Source organism: Ranitomeya imitator, chromosome 2 (assembly GCF_032444005.1).
Source record: "Ranitomeya imitator isolate aRanImi1 chromosome 2, aRanImi1.pri, whole genome shotgun sequence".
Taxonomy (NCBI): domain Eukaryota; kingdom Metazoa; phylum Chordata; class Amphibia; order Anura; family Dendrobatidae; genus Ranitomeya; species Ranitomeya imitator.
In genome coordinates, this window is record NC_091283.1 from 832212288 (window position 1) to 832238944 (window position 26657).

Here is a 26657-nt window from a genome sequence, read left to right on the forward strand (position 1 = left end):
CTCTGATGTTGAACTAGATATATGGGCCAGTAATGGTAAGTTGGTACCGAAACTAGGATTCAGGGAGATGACTATAAAGATTGGTAAAGTGGAATTGAAGAAACAGGGTATAATTGTTGTTGATGTTGACCGGCGGAACTGTGAACCAACTGTATTGATAGGAATGAATGTGTTAGAGAACTGCTTTTCCGAAGTCATTTCTGTCTTACAGCAAATTGCTGAAACTGCCCAATCCTGCCAGCAGAGAGTTCTCCGGAGGGAAATAAAAGTATTGATGTTAAGGCAACAGGTAGAAGTTGCAGGTGGAGAAATCGGCAGTGTGAGGGTAAGTGATCCAACGTCTATTGTAATCCCACCAAAAACAGAAATGCTGGTATGGTGTAGAGCAGCCATTGGTACTAAGGGACGAGATTATCAAGCCTTAATAGAACCAGTGTACACCGACAGCAGGCCCACTATACTCACAGCACGAGGGATAGTCGAGGTACACCGGGGACGAGTGCCGGTACGACTTTTGAACTGTGGAGAGGAAGAGGTCACTTTGCCAAGGTATGCTACAATGGCAAAGCTATATACTGTTGACAACAATGCCATCACAACCATTGAGCCCTTAGAACCAACCTGTCAGGTGGAAGGCAATGGCTCAGATGGAGAAATGGAGGATTGGTGCCAACAGCTACACGTGGGCATAAATTCAACACCTACCCATCAAAAACAAGGGGTGTATAGGCTAGTGATGGAATATGAACAAGTCTTCAGTAAACACCCATTGGACTTCGGACGGATAGAAGGGGTAGAACACACAATCCCCACAGGTGACCATCCCCCAATAAAAGAAAGATATAGACCCATACCGCCCGCTCACTATCAATGTGCAAAAGATATGCTGAGGGAAATGAAACAGGCCGGGGTAATAAGAGACAGCTGTAGCCCCTGGGCGGCCCCTCTAGTGATTGTCAAAAAAAAGGACGGAACCATGAGAATGTGCGTAGACTACCGGAAGATTAATAACATCACCCATAAAGACGCCTACCCCTTGCCTAGGATAGAAGAGTCCTTAACTGCTTTGAAATCTGCTAATTATTTTTCCACCTTAGACTTAACAAGCGGGTATTGGCAAGTCCCTGTGGCTGAGCGAGATAAGGAAAAGACGGCATTCACCACACCAATGGGTCTATGTGAATTTAATCGCATGCCGTTCGGACTCTGCAACGCATCCGGTACCTTCCAGCGGCTGATGGAATGCTGCCTCGGACACAAGAACTTCGAGACCGTCCTCCTGTACCTAGATGATGTGATCGTCTACTCAAAGACTTACGAACAACACTTAATAGACCTGGCAGAAGTGTTCGAAGCCTTATCCAGGTATGGCATGAAAGTCAAGCCATCCAAATGTCACCTTCTCAAGCCAAAGGTACAGTACCTGGGACACATCGTGAGTTCGGAGGGAGTAGCACCAGATCCCGAGAAAATAAGCGCCATAAGGGATTGGCCAAGACCTACCAGCGCAAAAGAAGTGAGACAATTCCTGGGATTGGTGGGTTACTATCGCAGATTTATAAAAGGATTTACCAAGTTGGCAGCACCCTTGCAAGACACCTTGGTAGGGCAGACGAAGAAACCTTCAAACCGAAACCCTCCTTTTCAGTGGAACGACGAAAGGGAAGACTCCTTTGAACAACTAAAGAAGGCACTAACCGGAGAAGAGGTTCTGGCATACCCAGATTACCATCAACCTTTCATCCTCTACACCGATGCCAGTAATGTGGGACTAGGAGCGGTGCTGTCACAAAAGCAAGAAGGTCGGGAGAAAGTCATCGCCTTTGCAAGTAGAAAGCTCCGGCCTACTGAAAGAAATTCAGAAAATTACAGCTCCTTCAAATTGGAACTACTGGCAGTAGTTTGGGCTGTGACTGAACGTTTCAAACACTATCTGGCCGCTGCAGAATTTATTGTCTATACTGACAACAATCCGTTGACCCACCTGGACACAGCCAAATTAGGTGCGTTAGAACAGCGATGGATAGCCCGGTTATCTAATTACAACTTCATAATCAAGTATGGAGCAGGTCGCAAGAATGGAAATGCCGATGCCCTATCCCGGATGCCACACTTGAGAGATGTAGAAGAGGAAACGGGGGAGCTTGAAGAAATTGAACTACCAGCCTTCCATCGTCCCAAGGCAAAACATCAGTCAAGTACCTATCAGAAACAACAAGAGGTGAATTTTAATCCGTTAGCACACCATAGATGGGCTGACACCCAAGACAGCAATCCGGCTGTGAAGTTGGTGAAGGAACTGTTGACTGAGCAAAGTGCATATCCCTATGAGGATGCCCCAGAAGAGACGCATCAACTCTGGAAAGAGGCAAAATGTTCCTGTATCAAGGGAAGCTCTGTAGAAGATACACCAATCCGAAAACACATGAATTGGTTTGGCAGATTATTGTGCCTAAACAAGATGTGAAGATGGTCCTCAAAGCTTACCATAATGGTGCTGGTCACTTCGGTTGGAAAAAGTTATAAGTACTTCTAAGAGAAAGATTTTATTGGGTCGGGATGAGAAAATCAATCGAACAGTGGTGCAGAAATTGTGGCCCGTGTAACCTCAGAAGAAACGATCAAAAGAACCAAAGAGCACCACTGCAGCCCATAATCACCAAACAACCACTTGAACTTGTAGCCATGGACCACGTGAAGTTGACACCAAGCCGGTCCGGCTATGTCTATGCCTTGACCATCGTGGATTATTATTCACGTTTCTTGGTAGTAGTACCCGTAAAAGATCTGACAGCAAAAACAGCAGCCAAAGCATTCCAAACGTACTTTTGTAGACCCCATGGATATCCGGAACAGGTTCTCATCGACCAAGGTACAGCCTTTGAATCAGAGATCTTCAGAGAATTCTGTAATATGTATGGTTGCAAAAAGATCCGGACGACGGCCTATCATCCACAAACAAACGGCTTATGCGAGAAGATGAACCATATTGTAATAGACCTACTAAAGACTTTACCTGAGACAGAAAGGAATCAATGGCCAGAGAAATTGCCCGACTTGGTGGATCTGTATAATCATGTCCCGGTGAGCTCCACCAACTGCACCCCAGCTTACCTTATGCGTGCAAGACCCGGCCAATTACCAATCGATCTAGAAATGGGAATTCTGAAACCAGACGCAGAAGTTCAAGACTCCAATTGGGATATCATACGGCAAAAGCAGTATCGCCAAGTGCAAGAGTGTGGAAAGAAGCCTTCAGCAAACTAGAGAAAGACAAGAGCGAACTTTCAACCAGAATGCTCTAGCGACCCCATTAAGACCGGGTGACCAAGTGCTCAAGAGAAATCGTCGAACCAATAAACTGGACAATCAGTGGGAAGCTGTACCCTACACAGTTTTACCAACAAGAGTGGATAATCCTAAAATGTGTCTCATTAGCAAAAACGGAGGCTTAACATCTGTACTAGTGTCAAGAGACAATCTTAAATTATGTCCGGAAGCATTGAAAGAGCCAGACGTTGTCCAGCCAGAACCAGAAGTTATTCAACCCATACAGGTTCAACCAGTAAAGGAAAAAGAAGAGGAAGTGTATCACACCTGTATAGGAGACTTTCCCAAAACCCTACTAACATACCATGGTGCAGTAGTGGTTCCCATGGTGGCCTTTTACCCAACACCGAACCCAATACCAGAAGTCCCAAGACAGGAAGAGGCTGACCCCGTACTACAGGAGGTTCCAGGCCAGGAAGAACAGATTCCTGGTCAGAGTAATCCCATTCACGGTGGACTTGCCAACTCCATAGTCGTGGAATTATCTTTAGCAGAGCGGGCAGATACTACATCCGCAGTAGACAGTAGTACACCACATGAAGAGACACCGCTATTACGTAGATCACAGCGTAGTACCCAGGGTCAATTACCGGCCAGGTATGCAGATTACCAACTATAAAGCTCATAATGTGAATTGTATATATGTTATGCCGTATATAGTTAAACAGAAAATGTAGTATAGTCATTGCTATCAGTCTGCAACGTTTAAGCCCAGTGCCTACAGAGACTTGTCTGTATGAACTTATTGCATATTCTTGAACTTTTTATCAGCCCGGAGGCACTAAATCAAAGCTCCGGAAAGACTGCTTTTTGAACTTTGCTTTTTGCTCTTTTTGAACTTTCTTTAGACTTTATATTGATAACTCCGTTGGAAAAATGGAACTAAATTCCTGGACACTAAGTACAGTGCCGTTCCTAATACCTTCAAGGATAGAACTGTATTAATGGACGCTATTTGAAGTGTCTTTTTACAGAACTCTATTTTTGTTTCTTTGAGTGGTTTTTGTAACTTTTCATTTTTAAGACTCTGTACATATTAATTGTTATTTCAAAATGTTATTGTCCCACAGTCCCGGAGTACTGTTCTTAACTAAGGGGGAATGTGGCACCCCTACGGGTATTTGCCACAAAAATAGTTACTGACAGTAAGTACAAATACTAAAATAGCAAGACTGCACTACCACCTCCGGCCAGAAGGGGGAGCTCCAGAGACTCCCCTTGATCCATTCTGGTCTGAGAGAAGAAATGGCAGTTGGGCCAAGGAGCTGATAGTGAGAGGTCATACAGTTGGATCTCTAACAGCCCTGTGACTGTTACCAGGCCTAAATCACCGGCCTGAGGAGAAGAGGGATAGAGAAAAAGGACATTGTGAGAACCGGGTAGCATTAATCACTACCCAGAACAGGCGCAAAGACGGATACCGGATCCGTGGCTGTATTCATTATATATAATACAGCAACCGGAAAAACGTGAGGTGATATCAGCTTCACTAGGGCCGGACGCAGCAACAGACACAGAGTTCAGCGGTACTCCCAGAGGGGGTAAACCGATAAAAGGACTCAGGTTGCCCGTCGAACCAGGACCCGGAGGGGACAGATTGGGCCGGCAGCCAGTTCACATACAGCAGCAGGGCCACACAGAAATTGCGCACAATAAGAGGCGAAGACCCCGGCAGGGTCAAAGTAACTCAGAGTTCCCATACAGACTCCGGTGACAGGACTGGTTGTAAATCCTTTTATGTTAAAGTAAACTGGTTAAACGTTTCAGTGCCTCAGTCTTTCATTTGGACAATAGCCATCTATCCAGGATCGGGATCGTCACCGCTGGGAGAACCTGCTGCTGATCAAGTAAGTGCCTGTCCCCTCATGATACCCCTTACACTGTGCATTGCCTGAGGCCACAGCACCGGGTCAAGCCACCCGTGACATCCCCCTCAAGAGACAGACTCCATTGGTCCGGTGCTGGGTATCCCGGTCTCCTGGGCGTCACATATCCATGTTTGAATTGACTTTAGGGGTCTCATATTGGGAAACCCCCAAACGTGATAATATTTTAAAAACCGCACCCCCTGACATATCAAAAACTGCTGTCAGGTAGTTTATTAACCCTTCAGGTGCTTTACAAGAATTAATGCAAAGTGGTATGACAAATGAAAATGTGTATTTTTACCACCTAAATGTCGGTAACTTCTGAACAGATTACTACAGCCGTCAGACTCTAAGGCCGCTATTTGGTCATGAATTGCCATCGCAATCAGGACAACAAAATGATGATCTGAGGGCACCAATTGGGATAATGAGGGAGAAGCCCCCACACTCTGTTAACCATTTATAATGATGTAGTCACTATTGACAGCAGCATCTAAGGGGTTAAACAGAGTTGGACGGTGCAAACACTGATCGTGGCTGGTACAGCAAGTTGTCAGCTATAGCGTACAACCGACAGATGATGGATTGTCACCTGTATGGGGAGGCTATTCTCTTATATCTCAGGTCAGTTAAAAGACGTATAGGCGGTCATTAAGGAGTTAAATATATTAACTACAATGGAAAAAAAAAAAAAAAAAATGTCAAAAGGAACACAACACAGCCCGGCACTTTGCTCAGATGTAGAAAAAAAGATGAGCAGAGTGATCCAAGTGGCTGTGAATAAGGCCCAGATATCGGTGCTATAGGGGGGTCAGTATCCCACAACCGACAAACATTGTGAAGATGACGAGTGCCACATCATGGAGAGCAGAGCGGGCACGGTGTGATGGAGGAAGAACACAGAAAGAGGATCCGGAAACAAGTCATCTACGAAAACGATCAGAGGAGGAGATGAAGAATCGTTCTAATAAAAGGGATGGGAGGAGAATGTGTGGAACTGATAAGAGGTCGATGTGAAGGATAGTTCTGTTTAAAGGGATCAGGGAAGGATATGAAGAATCATTCTGCTGAACAACCAAGTATATGTCAGCCAACTACAACGCTACTGTCCAACTAACTTGTCCGAAACCCACAACTAATCTGTGTATGAATGGGAAAGAAGAGAATAGAGAGAATAGACGAAACAAAATCTGAACCACTGAGCTGTGAAAGAATAATGCCTGGTTTCCAAAGATCCCAGTATCCTGTTGCACAATGCTGCTGGTGGGTTGTAAGATTAGACTGGGGAAGGAAATGGTGTGGGATGGGGGGGGGTGGAGCTTTCTGTGCCCTCCCTGGCTTCTGCACCCATAGATTTGTTTCCCACCTAGTTCACCCACTTATGAAGCAGTTTCCGCTATGGCAGAAGCACAATGCATCAAACAACGAGGGTCTCACAGTGATGGGACTCCGCTGATCAGTGCGAGTGTCGGGGGGGTCTTATCACAATTGACCCCCTATTGTTGCATTATATAAATCAGTCTAAGCACAGACAATTATTAAAAAAAAAAAAAAAAAAATTGCTCACCAAGTATATGAATATTTTTACAGAAACAATGTACGATTCTTTTTGAAGAACAGATGAATTCAGATTACACAAATGTGATTCCTATGGCCCTTAAGGGGAATCTTGCAGCAGGTTTTTCTCTGTAATCTGACAGCAGCATGACATTGGGGCTGAGACCCTGTTTCCTGTGATGTGTCACTTAGTTACTGGGTGCAGCTGTGAACAATCCGTTTTTGATGTAGCAGAGCTGGGAATGTGGAGCCCTGTATAACCCCGACCACGGCACTGACTCCATACACACAGGACACCACCAGACAGCTGCTAATCAAGGATGGAAATGGACCAGAATACATAAGATATTGTGCTATTAACAAGTCTCCCATTTACATTTTCCAATGTTACAAAATTGCAATATATCCATAAAAATCAGATTCTATACTGTGGCTCTTTATTGCAGTCAATTCTTGCTTTTTTGCACACACAGACATGAATGGTTGACTTGTTCTTTTTATGGAAGAAAATAACTAGTGCAGGCTGTGATTATTCACACACACACAGATTTAGTGAGAAAAACAGCCCACTAAGTGACACATGGCTGTAATGAGGGTCTCTACCCCTACATCATGCTGCTCTCAGATTACACACCTGCTGACGGATTCATTGTACTCAGCAGCCTCGGATGTGTGACACGTTCTGGCAGTCGGAGCTCAGTGACAGTAAGAAATGGGGAAGATTCACTTTCAGATGATCGGGGGTCTCTGTGGCCATTAGTGTAATATTCCCCTCGGATGTCTCAGGTCCTTTTTGGTTACACATATTAATCAGGTGCGTTGTGTTTACAGTGATAACATCACAATGATCTCAGGTATGTACGGCATCTTCATGATGATAAATACAATATAAATAGTGATTGCACATAGTGTATAATTATCACCTGTATTAATAGTAAACATTAATCATCAATATGCAAATTGCCTCCTCAGAGAGAAAGACGGCGTGAACTGGAAAATCCCAATCCAAGGACCCCAGGCCTCAGCTGTCAGTGAGGAGGGTGTCAGCAGCTCCCCATTTCCCCGGGGGTCTTTCCGCACTCACCAGCTGCCTGCACCACGTGTACATGTTGAGTGTTCGAGATGTTTTTCATTTCAGTATTAAGCCAAACATCAGGGGGGCGGGGAGAGAGAATATAATATAGACACGTGCACGACTTCTGCATTTTCACCCCCATGCACTCAGTGCGCCCGTGGCCTTACAATTCTGAGGATGGGTCATCGATCCGGGGATTGCCGGGGGAACACACATCCTCATATGAAACTACTACGTGGATTTCCCCCAGAAATAAATAGGAAAAAGTTTTCCAAGCCGATCAGAAACTCCGTGTGAGCACAGCCTGAGCGATTAGGTGTTTCCCAGAACAGAACAGATCTACACTGTACGATAAACTGGGCGCAGAAACGGAGATTTCTGTACAGAGAAAGTCACTAAGATTACAGCGCTGCCCCCAATAACATACAGGGCCGGTAAAAAAAATCTTTACAAGTTCAATGAAACCACAAAACCTTAATATTCAAGTGGATTCAAGTGTTTTATTGTGGATATTTTATTATAATTAGTATTTTGTCATGTCACCCTTACATTTTATCACCATCTGCAGTCGTTTAGGCATGGATTCAGCAAGGCTGGCTAAGTATGTGGAGTCCATGTTTACCCACAGTGTCTTCAGCACCTCCTTTAGTACTGTATATTTTGGGTCATACCGTGATACGGTACTCGGACGACGCACGACCTTTGAGCCTCTTCTGACCAGCCTGAACGTGCTCTCATCACTAATCATCACTTTCTTCCACTCTTCAGATGTCCAATCTTGATATTTCTTACAAGCCTTTTCGTCTTCATTGCGGCACGGCAGCTTGGTAGCCCCAGGTCCTTCTGCAGGCGGTGACAAATTGTCCTAGTTGCGATGTTCTGGAGGAGCATAGGGTACTTGTTTTATAGAAGGATGTGTTATACCAATAGAAACCCTTTATGTACTAAAGATAACAGATAAAATATAGCTTTTAATATACCAATTAAAACCATGCCACAAATACAACCAGATAAACACATAAAACACACAACCGTGCACTCTGGGATAACCCTGCCAAACAATACCTCTTAGTACTGCCTACCCATCAGTGGAGGTTGGCACCCTAAACACAGATACGAGATTGGCGCCCCCACTCACCGTCGGCTGTCCCTATGTCTCCTAGTATGGATCCTAATATAGGTGTCACATACAGACCAGCACTTACACTAGACAGGAAAAAGATAGGCAGACTAACTGGCTGATTATATATATTTATGAATAATTATATATATATATATATATATATATATATATATATATATATATATATATAAACTAGGTTTGTGACAGGGTGAGATACACGGACTAAAGACCAACAATGTGCATAACAAAAAAGTGCTCGTGTATTAAAAATAGGCCTCACTACCTCTGTACCCTACTGCTGTGCAGCCTGCCTGGCTGTGGAGGTTGGCACCCTACTGGTCAGCGGAATGGCGCCCCCACTCAGCGACGACTGGCCCTGGGAAGCCCTAATATGAAATCCCAGCCTGATAATGATCAGACACAGATGTGTAAATACACAAAAATGGCAAGGCACAAAAACATATATAGCTGCAGGGAGAAAAAGAAAAAAAAGGAAAAAAAAAAAAAAAAAAAACCTTTATCTTCAGCCGAAGATAGCCTAGTGCTTAGATATATGCATGGGATGGTAAACAGAGGGTGAGACCGATACTTCAGTGTTGATCTTTAACACGCCTCTAGGCGCCAATCTCGTATCTGTGTTTAGGGTGCCAACCTCCACTGATAGGTAGGCAGTACTAAGAGGTATTGTTTGGCAGGGTTATCCCAGAGTGCACGGTTGTGTGTTTTAGGTGTTTATCTGGTTGTATTTGTGGCATGGTTTTAATTGGTACATTAATTAAAAGCTATATTTTATCTGTGTTATCTTTAGTACATAAATGGTTTCTAGTGGTATAATATAGATTGTCGTTGACCTTTAAGTCGCTGCTAAGACAGCTCCAAGTGGTGTTGGTTTATAGAAGGATGTGACATCACTTCACGCTTCAGAAGCTTATCAGTCCTTGGTGACGTCTTCTTAGGTGCGCCAGAGCCCGACGTCCTCTGCGGTACCGTCCCAGGAGGCAATGATGCCGCCGACCGCTTCAGTTGATAAATTGCTTCTCTTGACGCTCCCAGATCTCTAGCTACAGCAATCACTGAATCCCCCTTCTCGAGCAGAGTCAAGGCACGGGATTTCTCTTTAGTTTTAAGCTTCTTTCGACCCATTGTGGGAGATAATAAAAAACTGAGGGAGATAATAAAAGACTGCCTAATAGCAAAACTGGCTGAGCTGCACATAACAACCAATCAGAGTGCAGCTTTCGCTTAACCAGAGAAGTGAAAACTGAGAGTTGATTGGTTGATTAAGGCTGTGTGCACACGATACAGATTTGGTGCAGAAAAATGTGCTGCAGTTCTGCAATAAATCTGCATCTCCTGGCAGAATCTGCAGGTGCGTTTTTGATAAGTTTTTTATGCGTTTTTGTGCACAAATCTGCTCAAAAACGCACCTGCAGATTTCTATTATGGAGGGGTGCAGAAACGCTGCAGAACTGCACAAAAGAAGTGACATGCACTTCTTTGAAATCTGCAGCGTTTCTGCGCAGATTTTTCTGCACAGCTTTTTTTTTTCACATTGATTTACATTGTACTGTAAATCCCAGTGCAGTTCTGCAGCGTTTCTGCTGCAGAAAAATCTGCTGCAGTTCTGCACTAAATCTGCATCGTGTGCACATACCCTAATAGGTTTTCTATTGTAGAGAATAGGATTATTACAGGGGTTTCGCAAGACTGACGTTCCTTACGACGCTCCATGAATGTAAGAGTACAAGAAATATGGAGATTGCTGTACAGGGAGCTGCAGAGGTCAGTGCTGCCGACTGCTGTCAGTCTCCAGCTGTGCTACAAATACCTGAACCCCATCATCTTCATTCATCATTTCCACTGTGGACACACAAAAAAAAAACAAAAAAAAAAAAAAATGTTTCTACATTAAAAACAATAAAGACTACGGTGAGATCCGCAGAATAAACCGACATGCTGCAGATTTGTTAATTCGCCAGCAATGTGGATTCCACTATGTAACAATTTTTGTTCCTGGCTTCCAAGTGTAATATTTCAACTGCTTATGTTTAAAGACTATGGTAAAATGACTACACAGCACAAACTTTGATTTTATGACCACTGAGCAGAAAAATTTCATATTGTGTAAAAAAAAAAAAAAAATAAATAAAAAAAATGAATATTATACTATAACAACTTTTTATTCATTTTTTGTTCCTGGGTCCAAAGTGTGTTTTCCTAACCTGTTAGGGTATGTTCACACGTTCCTGATTTCCATCCTTTTTTTTTCAGGACTTTTTTAAAAAACTGCAGCTCTTGGCAGAAAACGCAGGTCCTTTTTTTGGTCCCTTTTTGATCCTTTTTTTTATGCAGTTTTCTATGCAGAGTGTGTGTTTTCTAGGAAGTTTTTTAGGGTTAAAATGGCTGAAAATACCCTAACCGTACCCCTAACCCTAACCCTACCCCTAACCTTAGTGGAAAAAAAAAAAAAAAAAATTCTCAATTTTTTTTTATTGTCCCTACCTATGGGGGTGACAAGGGGGGGGGGGGGGGGGGAACCACACTCCGCCCACGCACTTCCGCCCGCTTCCTGCTGCAGCGGTTCTGCACCACAAACCGCAGTAAAACCCGCAGGTTTTACTGCGGGTTTGACCTCACAATGGAGGTCTATGGGTGCAGAACCGCTGCGGCTCCGAAAAAAGAAGTGACATGGTACTTCTTTTTTCCCGCAGCTATTCAGCGCGGCTTTTTTTTTTTATTTTCCGCATTGTGGGCACAGCAGTTCCTGTTTTCCATAGGGTACAATGTAATGTACCCTGCATGGAAAACAGCTGCGGACCCGCAGCGGGAAAAATCGCGGCAATTCCGCATGAAAAAAAGGATCGTGTGAACATGGCCTTATGCCTAAAACCAATAGAAAATAGCTGTTGTTCAACAAAAACTTTGCTTCTGTGATCAGGACAGTGAAATTTTGAAAATTGTCTGTTTTCAGGAACATTCTCCATTCATATTCAATACTGAGTAGTCTTCATTGTCCTGATCACAGAAGCAAAGTTTTTGTGGAACAACAACTATTTTTAATTTGTTTTAGGCATAGCGGGTAAGGCTTCTTTCACACTAGCGTCGGGCCGAGGTTACCGACGCTAGCGTTGTTTGTGCCGCACAACGGGTGCAGATTTTCATCGCATCCGCTGCCCCATTGTAAGGTGCGGGGAGGTGGGGGCGGAGATCCGGCCTCGCATGCGCGGTCGGAAAAAGCGGTCCGTCGGGAGAAAAAAAATGTTACATGTAGGGTTTTTTTCTCCCGACGGTCCGCCAAAGCACGACGCATCCGTCGCAAGACGGATGCGAAGTGTGCCAATCCGTCACAAATGCGTCGTCAATAGAAGTCTATGGGGAAAAAACGCATCCTGCAAGCACTTTTGCAGAATGCGTTTTTTCTGCAAAACGACGCATTGTGACGGATTTAAAAAAACGCTAGTGTGAAAGTAGCCTTAGGAAAACACTTTGGACCCAGGAACAAAAAATAAATAAAAATTTGTTACATAGTGTTATCGCAGTCTGTCCTGGAGTTAGTGAAAGGATTGTGAAGATACAGGGCGATGTTCACACCTACATCCGTACAATACACAGCTCTGGTGACAGACCGCTATCTAGCAATATGGCTTCCATTCTTGTCCGCCAGCGTCAGACATCACAACATGAAGGAACGATATTTACCATAAAACTTTAAGACCAAATCCTCTGGTTTAGGACATTCTGTGGCTGCTTTCATTGGTAATCTGTTTTCTGCATCAATCTGAAAAAAAAAAAAAAAATTTAAAAAAAAGTGACTCATCATCCTCATCATAATCATCATCATCATCATCCTCATCATCATCCTCCTCCTCCTCCTCAACCTCCTCATCCCATTTATTCCACGGCGCTTTACATGTGAGGAGGGGTATACATAATAAAAACAAGTACAATAATCTTAAACAATACAAGTCATAACTGGTACAGGAGGAGAGAGGACCCTGCCCGCGAAGGCTCATCATCATATCAATCATCATCATCATATCCATCCATCATCATAGGGAAAATGACATCTTGTAATGTAGATTTGTTATGTGCATTTTTTTAACCAATTTTTAGGTTCACGTTACAAAAAAAAATAATAATTTTGCTATTTTCACAGTGGCTACTGTGCTATTTTAAACTCATCTGATGTCTTCATGAAGAGTTTTCAGAAGTCTCATTATCATCAGAGGCAGGAGTGCAATGATAACGCCTCTATACACCGCTAATAACACAGGATCCACCAATCACAATAGGCGACGTTACAGATTCACCCACGCTCAGTAGTCACGGTACTTCAATAATAGTAATAACAAATAAAATCCGCGTCCGTTCATTGCTGCTAATGTGCATGTAAATGTCCAGAAACTACTCGATTCTTTTGAGAATCTAAAAAGATAAACCCCCAGATGTTTTTTCTCCCCACTACTTTCATAACATAGATCAGTGCAACTCCATCCATAAAGTATATTTCTTATATTGATCAAGACTACGTAAGATCCTGGAAATCTAATTTTCTTGTTTCTGGGATTAATGTGTCTTATTGAATTTGACTGAATATTTTGTTTAGGAAACAGAGGTTCTTGGAGGGAAAACGCACTCAGCTCTGCCAGGCCATAGACTTGTATTCCACACTGACCATATGGCTAGAAGGGAGGGGGGCTGCATAAAGGATTTGGCCCCACAGAAACCAATGGTGGGAGGAGAAGCAGGCCAGCGCCGGATGTGTACCCCGGACAATGGGAGATAATTCTTATTTTCTTGACAGGCACCCATAACCGCGCAAATGTGGAATAACGGCACCACAACTGCACGTCACAGGTCAGTGTCACGTGCATGGGAAGGAGGTGGTATTGTAATGGAGGAGATAAAAGGATTAACCTGATTGATAAAACAGTGTAGAGATTTAAAAAAAAAAAAAGTCAAAAACAACAGAATTAAGTTTTTTTTGGTCGCCGTGACATTGCATTAAAATGCAATAACGGGCGATCAAAACAACGCATCTGCACCGAAATAGTATCATTAAAAACGTCAGCTCGGAAAACAGAAAAAAAAAAAAAAAAAAAAAAAGGAAGAAGTTACTTTGCACAATCCTGCTGATGGGGGCACTTTAACCCCTTAGCGACCACCGATACGCCTTTTAACGGCGGCCGCTAAGGGTACTTAAACCACAGCGCCATTAATTAACGGCGCTGTGGAAAAAGTGAATAGCGCCCCCCAGAGTCAGATTTTCTCCGGGGTCTCGGCTGCTGGGGTAGCCGAGACTCCAGAGAACATGATTCGGGGGGGGGGGGGTTTACCCACCCCGCATTTGCGATCACCGGTAATTAACCGTTTACCGGCGATCGCAAAAAAACAAAAATAAACGCGATCTCTTTCATTTCTCTGTCCTCCGATATGATCGCACATCGGAGGACAGAGAAAAGGGGTCCCAGGTAGCCCCCCCAATACTCACCTGGCTCCCCCGGTGCTCCTCGTGTCTCCCGGCCGGCATCGGGAGAATCTTTGGGGTCTCGGCTGCCGGGGGTAGCCGAGAACCCAAAGAACATGATCGGGGTCGGTTTTACCGACCCCTGTTTTGCGATTACCGGTAATTAACTGTTTACCGGCGACAGCAAAAAAAAAAAAAAAAAAAGTAAAGTGTAATTCTCTGTCCTCTGATGTGATCGCACATCAGAGGACAGAGAAATAGGGGGATTCGGGGACCCCATCATACTCACCTGTGTCCCTGGATCCTCCTGCTGCTCCTCCTGGCCGCCGGGGAAAAGAAAATGGCGGGCGCATGCGCAGTGCGCCCGCCATCTGTCTCCATCTGCTGGCCGGCAGGAGAACAGCAGTTGGGGCTAAAATTAGGGCTAGGGGTAGGGTTAGGGTTAGGGCTAAATTTAGGGTTACAGTTGGGATTAGGGTTAGGTTTGGGATTAGGGTTGTGATTAGGGGTGTATTGGGATTAGGGTTAGGTTTGAGGTTAGGGGTGTGTTGGATTTAGGGTTTTGATTAGGGTTGACATTAGGGTTGTTTTGGGGTAAGGGTTGTGATTATGGTTAGGGTTAGTGATTAGGATTATGGATCAGGTTGGAGCTAGAATTGGGGGGTTTCCACTGTTTAGATACATCAGGGGGTCTCCAAACACGACAGCCAATTTTGCGCTCAAAAAGTCAAATGGTGCTCCCTCCCTTCTGAACTCTGCCGTGCGCCTAAACAGTGGGTTACCCCCACATATGGGGCATCAGCGTACTCGGGATAAATTGGACAACAACTTCTGGGGTCCAATTCCTCTTGTTACCCTTGTGAAAATAAAAACTTGGGGGCTACAAAATCTTTTTTGTGGAAATTTTTTTTATTTTTATTTATTTTTTTATGACTCTGCATTATAAACTTCTGTGAAGCACTTGGGCATTCAAAGTTCTCACCACACATCTAGATAAGTTCCTTGGGGGGTCTAGTTTCCAAAACAGGATCACTTGTTGGGGGGTTACTACTGTTTAGGTACATCAGGGGCTCTGCAAACGCAACATAACGCCCACAGACCATTCTATCTAAGTCTGCATTCCAAAACGGCGCTCTTTCCCTTCTGAGCTCTGCCGTGCGCCCAAACAGTGGTTTACCCCCACATATGGGGCATCAGCATACTCAGGATAAATTGGACAACAACTTTAGTGGTCCAATTTCTCCTGTTACCCTTGTGAAAATAAAACTTGGGGGCTACAATATATTTTTTGTGGAAAAAAAAAATATTTTTTATTTTCACGACTCTGCATTCTAAATTTCTGTGAACCACTTGGGCATTCAAAGTTCTCACCACACATCTAGATAAGTTCCATGGGGGGTCTAGTTTCCAAAATGGGGTCACTTGTGGGGGATTTCTACTGTTTAGGAACATCAGGGGCTCTGCAAACGCGACATGGCATCCGATCTCAATTCCAGCCAATTCTACATTGAAGAAGTAAAACGGCACTCTTTCTCTTCCAAGCTCTGCGGTGCGCCCAAACAGTGGTTTACCCTCACATATGGGGTATCGACGTATTCAGGAGAAATTGCATAACAAAATTTATGGTTACATTTCTGTTTTTACACATGTGAAAATAAAAAAAATTGTTCCAAATTAAGATGTTTGCAAAAAAAAGTTAAATGTTCATTTTTTACTTCCACATTGTTTCAGTTCCTGTGAAGCCCGTAAAGGGTTAATAAACTTCTTGAATGTGGTTTTGAGAACCTTGAGGGGTGCAGGTTTTAGAATGGTGTCACACTTGGGGACGTACTAAAAATAATGAAGAAAAGGAATAAATAAAAAGAATGAACATAACTTATAAGTCCAAAGAGATGGAGAGACATTATTGATTTCTTATGCATCTTGGATATGAACTGAATGTGAATTATATGTAAAAAATTAGGAAACCAACACATATCCCATATATACAGGTGTATATTATATTCCCTGAGCCTGATAGGTGGGGAATGAACATGGAATATATGTAGATAATAGAGGAATGAACACATATCCCATATAAACAGGTGTATATTATATTCCCTGAGCCTGATAGGTGGGGAATGAACATGAAATATATGTATAGAATAGGGGAATGAACACATATCCCATATAAACAGGTGTATATTATATTGGAAAATAAAAATCATAGAGTTCATTCATAGAGTTATGCACATGAAGTTATAGTAAGGTAACAAAGCTCCAGTTAGTGATTCATGGGTTATCTTACATAGCAGAGATGAGGGAATAATCCAGTGTTCGATCTCTATATAGTCCCGGAGAAAGGAGAGGGTTTCGCAGAAGCGTTAGTGGTTGGAGTTCAGGAAGTCTTCTGGAGCACTGTCCCGGCCGGTGACAGATGCCCTCTTGCTTCTCTGGTAGATCCTTGCGCAAGCATGGAGCACTCGCGGTAGGAGCCGGCAGCGCGCGGTGAGCGTGCAGGACCTTGCGTGACGTCAGAAATCATGTGACCAGGCACGTGACAATGTACAGAGCTCTATGTGGACTAATTCCTACGTGTTTTGGAAAGCTCGGATTCCTTCGTCAGGGATGGTTCATTGATTGACGGAGCTGTCTTTTATTTTCAGAGTGTGTCATGTGCCATAGAATTTAGTCAGTGAAGGCTAAGAGTTCTACTTCGCTGTTGAGACCTCTAGGTATTAGAGTGTCTAGTTCAAATATCCATCTATTCTCTGCAAGGGACATTTGTTTAATGTATTTTCCTTTTTTCCAGTCCCTTTTAACAATCTGGAGACAAGTGCGCAAGTGCTCACTGAGTCTAACATTAATTGGGCGCTTGGTACGTCCCACATAAAGTTTACCTCAAGGGCACTTTAATGAATAAATAACTACTGAAGTATTGCATGCAATGCAATCCCTAATGGTGAATTCTGTGGTTCTGTTTGAAATATTAAATTGTTTTCCTGTTTGCAATGTTTTGCATGTTTTACACTTGTGGCAGGGGTAAAATCCTCTACGGACTTGTAAGAAGCGTGAAAGAAGACTTATTGAGGGATTGGTGATAGCTTTCTTGTAAATACATTTGGGATGAGCTGAAAAACGATCTCCCATGATTGTCTTCTTTTAGGACACTCCAATGTTTTTCCACTAGATTTCTTAAAATATGGCAATTTGCATTGTATTGGAGAATGATAGGGATATCTTCCCTAATGTTAGGGTCTAATTTTTTTTTTTTTATTTTGGAGTAAATTTATCCTCGGTATGTTTTCCACTAGTTCTTTTGTTTGCATCAATTGACTTTTGTTGTACCCTTTGTTGATAAATTTCTGTCTCAGAAAATTAGCCTCCTTATTAAAGTCATGGGTCTTAGAACAATTCCTATGTGCCCGTATGTATTGACTCTTTGGGTGTTTGAACTACGGGCAAACCTGGTCCCCTGGAATCGTTTTATTGACAATATAATTTTCATCTGGTCAGGTGGACCTAAACTTTTAACTGATTTTATTGATTAAATAAATAAAAATGATATTTTTAAAAAACTTAACGGCAACCATGAGTTCAGAATCAATTAATTTTCTGGATCTGAACATTTTCGTAGAGGAAGGAACTATTCAGACCCAACCATACCATAAACTAACTGATTGTAACAATTACATCTCAATGGACAGTTGCCATCTCCCCAGCTGGCTTATTAACATCCCAAAAAGTCAATACATACGGGCACATAGGAATTGTTCTAAGACCCACGACTTTAATAAAAGAGGCTGATTTTCTGACACAGAAATTTATCACCAAAGGGTACGACAAACGTCAATTGATGCAAACAAAAGAACTAGTGGAAAACATACCGAGGATAAATTTACTCCAAAATAAAAAAAAATAAAAAAAAATGAGAGACCCCAACATTAGGGAAGATATCCCTATCATTTTCCAATACAATGCAAATTGCCACATTTAAGGAATATAGTGGAAATACATTGGAGTGTCCTAAAAGAAGACGATGTGAATATTTTTCTGCCCAATGATGACAGAAGTATTCTAGGAGTGATACCTTTATTGGCTAACCAGAAAATAATTAGTAATCTTGCTTGGTTAGCCAATAAAGGTATCACTCCTAGAATACTTCTGTCATCATTGGGCAGAAAAGTATTCACATCGATTTTTCTGGCTAACACGGTACCACAATACAATTTGTTATTGTAGATCATCTAAAAGAAGACAAAATCAAGGGAGATCGTTTATCAGCTCATCCCAAATGTATTTACAAGAAAGCTAGAAATTTGGGCAATCTAATAGCCCCCACAATCACCAATCCCTCAATGAGTCCTTTTTCATGCTTCTTGCAAGTCCGCAGAGGATTTTACCCCGGCAGCAAGTGTAAGACATGCAAAACATTGCAGACAGGAAAACAATTTAACCCCTTTCGTTACCCCCAAGGGTGGTTTGCACGTTAATGACTGGGCCAATTTTTACAATTCTGACCACTGTCCTTTATGAGATTATAACTCTGGAACGCTTCAAAGGATCCCAGTGATTGTGATATACTTTTCTCAGGACATATTGTACTTCATGTTAGTGGTAACATTTCTTTGATATTACCTGTGTTTATTTGTGAAAAAAAGAAATTTGTCCAAAAATTTTGAAGATTTCGCATTTTTCCAAAATTTAAATTTTCATGCCCTTAAATTATACTGATTTATCACACAAAATACATAATAAGTAACATTTCCCACATGCCTACTTTACATCAGCACAATTTTGGAACCAAATTTTTTTGTTAGGGAGTTATAAGGGTTAAAAGTTGACCAGCAATTTCTCATTTTTACAACACCATTTTTATTTTTTTTTTAGGGACCACATCACATTTGAAGTCACTTTGAGGGGTTTATATGATAGAAAATACCCAAGTGTGACACCATTCTAAAAACTGCACCCCTCATGGTGCTCAAAACCACATTCAAGAAGTTTATTAACCCTTCTGGTGCTTCACAGGAATTTTTGGAATGTTTAAATAAAAATGAACATTTAACTTTTTTTCACAAAAATTTTTAATTCAGCTCCAATTTGTTTTATTTTACCAAGGGTAACAGGAGAAAATGGACCCCGAAAGTTGTTGTACAATTTGTCCTGAGTACAACGATACCCCATATGTGGGGGTAAACCACTGTTTGGGCGCATGACAGAGCTCGGAAGCGAAGGAGCGCCGTTTGACTTTTCAATGCAAAATTGACAGGAATTGAGATGGGACGCCATGTTGCGTTTGAAGAGCCACTGATGTGCCTAAACATTGAAACCCCCCACAAGTGACACCATTTTGGAAAGTAGACCCCCTAAGGAACTTATCTAGATGTGTTTTGAGCGCTTTGACCCACCAATGGCTTCACAGAAGTTTATAATGCAGACCCGTAAAAATTAAACAAAAATTTTTTCCCACAAAAATTATTTTTTTAGCCCCCAGTTTTGTATTTTCCCAAGGGTAACAGGAGAAATTGGACCCCAAAATTTGTTGCCCAATTTGTCCTGAGTGCGATTATACACAATATGTGGGGGGAACCACTGTTTGGGCGCATCGGAGGGCTCGGAAGGGAAGGAGCGCCATTTGGAATGCAGACTTAGATGGAATGGTCTGCAGGTGTCACATTGCGTTTGCAGAGCCCCTAATGTACCTAAACAGTAGAAACCCCCCACAAGTGACACCATATTGGAAACTAGACCCCTAAGGAACTCATCTAGATGTGTTGTTAGAGCTTTGAACCCCCGAAGTGTTTCACTACAGTTTGTAACGCAGAGTCGTGGAAAAAAAAAAAAAATTCCCCAAAAAATAATTTTTTAGCCCACAGTTTTGTATTTTCCCAAGGGTAAGAGGAGAAATTCAACCCCAAAAGTTGTTGTCCAATTTGTCCTGAGTACGCTGATACCCCATATGTGGGGGGAACCACCGTTTGGGCGCATGGGAGGGCTCGGAAGGGTAGGAGTGCCATTTGGAATGCAGACTTAGATGGAATAGTCTGCAGGCATCACATTGCGTTTGCAGAGCCCCTAATGTGTTATGACCTGGTGGTTAAGAGCACACGGAATGACCTGATAGTTACCGATAATACAGGACGAGCTCTGGGACGTGGGAACTCTGCTGACCGCAATCCCTAATCCTATCACACACACTAGAAATAGCCGTGGAGCGCTCCTGACGCTCCCTATGCGCCTCATCATAGCCTAAGGAACTAGCTAGCCCTGAAGATAGAAAAATAAGCCTACCTTGCCTCAGAGAAATTCCCCAAAGGAAAAGGCAGCCCCCCACATATAATGACTGAGTAAAGATGAAAATACAAACACAGAGATGAAATAGATTTAGAAAAGTGAGGCCCGACTTGCTGAACAGACCGAGGATAGGAAAGATAGCTTTGCGGTCAGCACAAAAACCTACAAAAGACCACGCAGAGGGCGCAAAAAGACCCTCTGCACCGACTAACGGTGCGGAGGTGCTCCCTCTGCGTCCCAGAGCTTCCAGCAAGCAAGAAAAATCAAAATAGCAAGCTGGACAGAAAAATAGCAAACAAAAAGAAACACAAGCAGAACTTAGCTTATGCAGGGAAGACCGGTCACAAGAACGATCCAGGAGAGAGCAAGACCAATACTGGAACATAGACTGGAGGCATGGAGCAAAGCACTAAGTGGAGTTAAATAGAGCAGCACCTAACGACTTAACCTCGTCACCTGTGGACGGAAACTCAGAAGCCGCAGCCCCACTCACATCCACCAGAGGAAGCCCATGGACAGAACCAGCCGAAGTACCATTCATGACCACAGGAGGGAGCTTGCCAACAGAATTCACAACACTAATGTACCTAAACAGTAGAAACCCCCCACAAGTGACCCAATATTGGAAACTAGACCCCCCAGGGAACTCTAGATGTGTTGTGAGAACTTTGAACCCCCACCCATTTTTTAGCCCCCAGTTTTGTATTTTCCCAAGGGTAACAGGAGAAATTGGACCCCAAAAGTAGTTGTCCAATTTGTCCTGAGTATGCTGATACCCCATATGTTGGGGTAAACCCCTGTTTGGGCACACGGGAGAGCTCGGAAGGGAAGGAGCACTGTTTTACTTTTTCAACGCAGAATTGGCTGGAATTGAGATCGGACGCCATGTCGTGTTTGGAGAGCCCCTGATGTGCCTAAACAGTGGAAACCCCCCCAATTATAACTGAAACCCTAATCCAAACACATCCCTAACCCTAATTCCAACGGTAACCCTAATCACACCTCTAACCCTGACACACCCCTAACCCTAATCCCAACCCTATTCCCAACTGTAAATGTAATCTAAACCCTAACCCTAACTTTAGCCCCAACCCTAACTGTAGCCCCAACCCTAACCCTAACCCTAGCCCTAACGGGAAAATGGAAATAAATACTTTTAATTTTTCCCTAACTAAGGGGGTGATGAAGGGGGGGTTTGATTTACTTTTATAGCGAGTTTTTTATGATTGGCAGCCGTCACACACTGAAAGACGCTTTTTATTGCAAAAAATATTTTTTGCGTTACCACATTTTGAGAGCTATAATTTTTCCATATTTTGGTCCACAGTCATGTGAGGTCTTGTTTTTTGCGGGACGAGTTGTGTTGTGAATTCTGTTGTCAAGCTCCCTCCTGTGGTCATGAATGGTACTTCGGCTGGTTCTGTCCAGGGACTTCCTTTGGTGGCTGTGGGTGGAGCCGCTGTTTCTGAGTTTCCTTCCACAGGTGACGAGGTTAATTCGTTAGCTGGCTGCTCTATTTAACTCCACTTAGATCATTGCTCCAGGCCAGCTGTCAATGTTCCAGTATTGGTCTAGTTCGCTCCTGGATCGTTCTGGTTACCTGTTTACTCCAGCAGAAGCCAAGTTCCTCTTGCTATTTTCTTGTTTGCTATTTTTCTGTCCAGCTTGCTATTGTGAATTTTGTCTTGCTTGCTGGAAGCTCTGGGATGCAGAGTGGCGCCTCCGCACCGTGAGTCGGTGCGGAAGGTTTTCTTTCCTGCACACTCTGCGTGGCTTTTTGTAGGTTTTTGTGCTGACCGCAAAGTGACCTTTCCTATCCTCTGTCTATTCAGTTAGTCGGGCCTCTCTTTGCTAAATCTATTTCATCTCGGTGTTTGTGATTTTCATCTTTACTCACAGTCAATATATGTGGGGGGCTGCCTTTTCCTTTGGGGAATTTCTCTGAGGCAAGGTAGGCTTTATTTTTCTATCTTTAGGGCTAGCTAGTTCTGAGGCTGTGACGAGTTGCATAGGGAGCAATCCACGGCTATTTCTAGTGTGTGTGTGATAGGATTAGGGATTGCGGTCAGCAGAGTTCCCACTTCCCAGAGCTTGTCCTGTGTTATTGTAACTATCAGGTCTTTCCGGGTGCTCTTAACCACCAGGTCCATTATTGTCCTAACCACCAGGTCATAACAGTTGACGGTTTTATTGGTAACATTTTCGGGCACGTGACATTTTTTGATCGCTTTTTATTCCGATTTTTGTGAGGAAGAATGACCAAAAACCAGCTATTCATGAATTTCTTTTGGGGGAGACGTTTACCATTCCGCGTTTGGTAAAATTGATAAAGCAGTTTTATTCTTCGGGTCAGTACGATTACAGCGACACCTCATTTATATAATTTTTTATGTTTTGGCGCCTTTATACGATAAAAACTATTTTACAGAAAAAATAATTATTTTTGCATCGTTTTATTCTCAGGACTATAACTTATTTTTTTGCTGATGATGCTTGTATGGCAGCTCGTTTCTTGCGGGACAAGATGACGTTTTCAGCGGTACCATCGTTATTTATATCTGTCTTTTTGATCGCGTGTTATTCCACTTTTAGTTCGGCGGTATGATAATAAAGCGTTGTTTATTGCCTCATTTTTTTTTTCCTTACAGTGTTTACTGAAGGGGTTAACTAGTGGGCCAGTTTTATAGGTCGGGTCGTTACGGACGCGGCGATACTAAATATGTGTATTTTTATTGGTTTTTTTTTTATTTAGATGAAGAAATGCATTTATGGGAATAATATATATATTTTGTTTCATTATTTAGGAATATATTTTTTTTTTTTTTTTACACACATTTGGAAAAATTTTTTTTTACTTTTTTATTTTGTCCCAGTGGGGGACATCACAGATCAATGATCTGACAGTTTGCATAGCACTCTGTCAGATCACTGATCTGACTTATAGTGCTGCAGGCTTCACAGTGCCTGCTCTGAGCAGGCTCTGTGAAGCCACCTCCCTCCCTGCAGGACCCGGATCCGCGGCCATCTTGGATCCGGGGCTAGAGCAGGCAGGGAGGGAGGTAAGACCCCCGCAGCAACGCGATCTGCGGGGGGCTCAGGGAAGCCCGCAGGGAGCCCCCTCCCTGCGCGATGCTTCCCTGTACCGCCGGCACATCGCGATCATCTTTGATCGCGGTGTGCCGGGGGTTAATGTGTCGGGGGCGGTCCGTGACCGCTCCTGGCACATAGTGCCGGATGTCAGCTGCGGTAAGCAGCTGACACCTGGCCGCGATCAGCGGCGCTCCCCCCGTGAGCGCTGCCGATCGCATATGACGTACTATCCCGTCGGTGGTCATAGGGGCCCACCCCACCTCGACGGGATAGTACGTCTGATGTCAGAAAGGGGTTAACCACCTTCCTAACCCTAATCCCAACCATAAACATAATCCAAACCCTAACCTCATCTCTAGCCCCAACCATAACCCTAACTTTAGCCCCAACCCTAACTTTAACCCTAATGGGAAAATAGAAATAAATACTTTTTTATTTTATTATTTTTCCCGAACTAAGGGTGGTTATAAAGGGGGTTTGATTTACTATTTATAGTGGGTTTTATATCGTTGTTTTGCTTGGCAGCTGTCACACACTAAAAGACGCTTTTTGCATCACCAATTTTGGTGAAATTGATAAGGCAGTTTTGTTCTTTGGGTTAGTACAATTACAGGGATACCTCATTTATATTTGTTTTAGGTTTTGTCGCTTTTATACAATAAAAACTATTTTATATTAAAAAAAATTATTTTTGCATCGCTTTATTCTGAGAGCTATAACTTTTTCATTTTTTTGCTGATGATGCTGTATGGTGGCTTGTTTTATGTGGGACAAGATTACGTTTTCAGCGATGCCATGTTTAATTATATCTGTCTTTTTGATTGCGTGTTATTCCACTTTTTGTTCGGCGGTATCGTGATAAATCATTGTTTCTTGCCTCGTTTTTTTATTTTATTTTCACTGAAGGGGTGAACTAGTGGAACAGTTTTATAGGTCAGGTCATTACGGACACGGCGATACTAAATATGTCTAATTTTATTGTTTTTTTTCTTTTTATTTAGATAAAGAAATGTATTTTTTGTAAAAATATTTATTCATTTTTTTCCCTTTATTTAGGAATTTTTGTAAAAATATTTTTACACGTTAATTTTGTTTTTTTTAACTTTTTTACTTTGTCCCAGTGTGGGACATCACTGTATAAAGTCAGATCGCTGCTCTGACACTTTGCAGAGCACTGTGTCAGATCAGCGATCTGACAGGCAGTGCTGGAGGCTTGCCGGTGCCTGCTCTCAGCAGGCACTGACAAACCACCTCCCTACAGGACCCAAAAAGACCCCGCTGCCATCTTGGTTCCGGGACCCGCAGGGAGGAGACCCTCGGAACAACGCAATCACATTGTGTTGTTCTGAGAGTCCCAAGGAAACACATTGGGAGCCCCCTCCCTGTGCGATGCTTCCCTATGCCACCGCAATGCTGAGATCTTGTTTGATCGCAGTGTTTCTGGGGTTAAAGTGCCGGGAACGGTCCGTGACCGCTCCTGGCACATAGTGCCGGATGTCTGCTGTGATAATCAGCTAGCACCCGGCCGCGCTTCCTCCGTGAGCACGGCTGATTGGTGGTGACGCACTATCCCGTCCATGGGAATTAGGTCCCAGGTCACACAAACGGCATAGTGCATCTGATGGTAGAAAGGGGTTAAACAAATGTCCCTTGCAGAGAATAGATGGATATTTGAACTAGACACTCTAATACCTAGAGGTCTCAACAGCGAAGTAGAACTCTTAGCCTTCACTGACTAAATTCTATGTCACATGACACACTCTGAAGATAAAAGACAGCTCCGTCAATCAATGGACCATTCCTGAGGAAGGAATTTGAGCATTCCGAAAGACTTAGGAATTAGTCCACATAGAGCTCTGCACATTGTCACATGTCGGGTCACGTGATTTCTGACATCATGCAAGGTCCTGCACGCTCACCGCGCGCTGCCGGCTTCTACCGCGAGTGCTCCATGCTTGCGCAAGGGCCTACCAGAGAAGCAAGAGGGCATCTGTCACCGGCCGGGACAGTGCTCCAGAAGACTTCCTGAACTCCAACCACTAACGCTTCTGCGAAACCCTCTCCTTTCTCCGGGACTATATAGAGATCGAACACTGGATTATTCCCTCATCTCTGCTATATAAGATAACCCATGAATCACTAACTGGAGCTTTGTTACCTTAGTACAACTTCATGTGCATAACTCTATGAATGAACTCTATGATTTTTATTTTCGAATATTATACGTGTTTTTAAGGGATGTGTTTCATTCTCCTATTCTCTACATATATTTCATGTTCATTCCCCACCTATCAGGCACAGGGAATATAATATCCACCTATTTATATGGGATATGTGTTCATTCCTCTATTATCTACATATATTTCATGTTCATTCCCCACCTATCAGGCTCAGGGAATATAATATACACCTGTTCATATGGGATAGGTGTTCATTCCCCTATTCTCTACATATATTTCATGTTCATTCCCCACCTATAAGGCACAGGGAATATAATATACACCTGTTTATATGGGATATGTGTTCATTCCCCTATTCTCTACATATATTCCATGTTCATTCCGCACCTATCAGGCTCAGGGAATATAATATACACCTGTTTATATGGGATATGTGTTCATTCTTCTATTATCTACATATATTTCATATTCATTCCCCACCTATCAGGCTCAGGGAATATAATATACACCTGTTTATATGGGATGTGTGTTCATTCTCCTATTCTCTACATATATTTCATGTTCATTCCCCACCTATAAGGCACAGGGAATATAATATACACCTGTTTATATGGGATATGTGTTCATTCCCCTATTCTCTACATATATTCCATGTTCATTCCGCACCTATCAGGCTCAGGGAATATAATAT

General features: G+C 43.0%; 1 protein-coding gene across 1 annotated transcript in view; it reads right to left on the bottom strand.

Annotated features, from left to right (window-relative positions):
• Positions 1 to 26657, bottom strand: part of LOC138666026 (C-type lectin domain family 2 member B-like) — a 51922-nt gene that overhangs the window by 22225 nt on the left and 3040 nt on the right. Inside the window, exon 2 of the mRNA XM_069754089.1 lies at positions 12653 to 12731. Within this exon, the coding sequence (XP_069610190.1) occupies positions 12653 to 12731 (79 nt within the window). The remainder of the gene's footprint in view (positions 1 to 12652; positions 12732 to 26657) is intronic.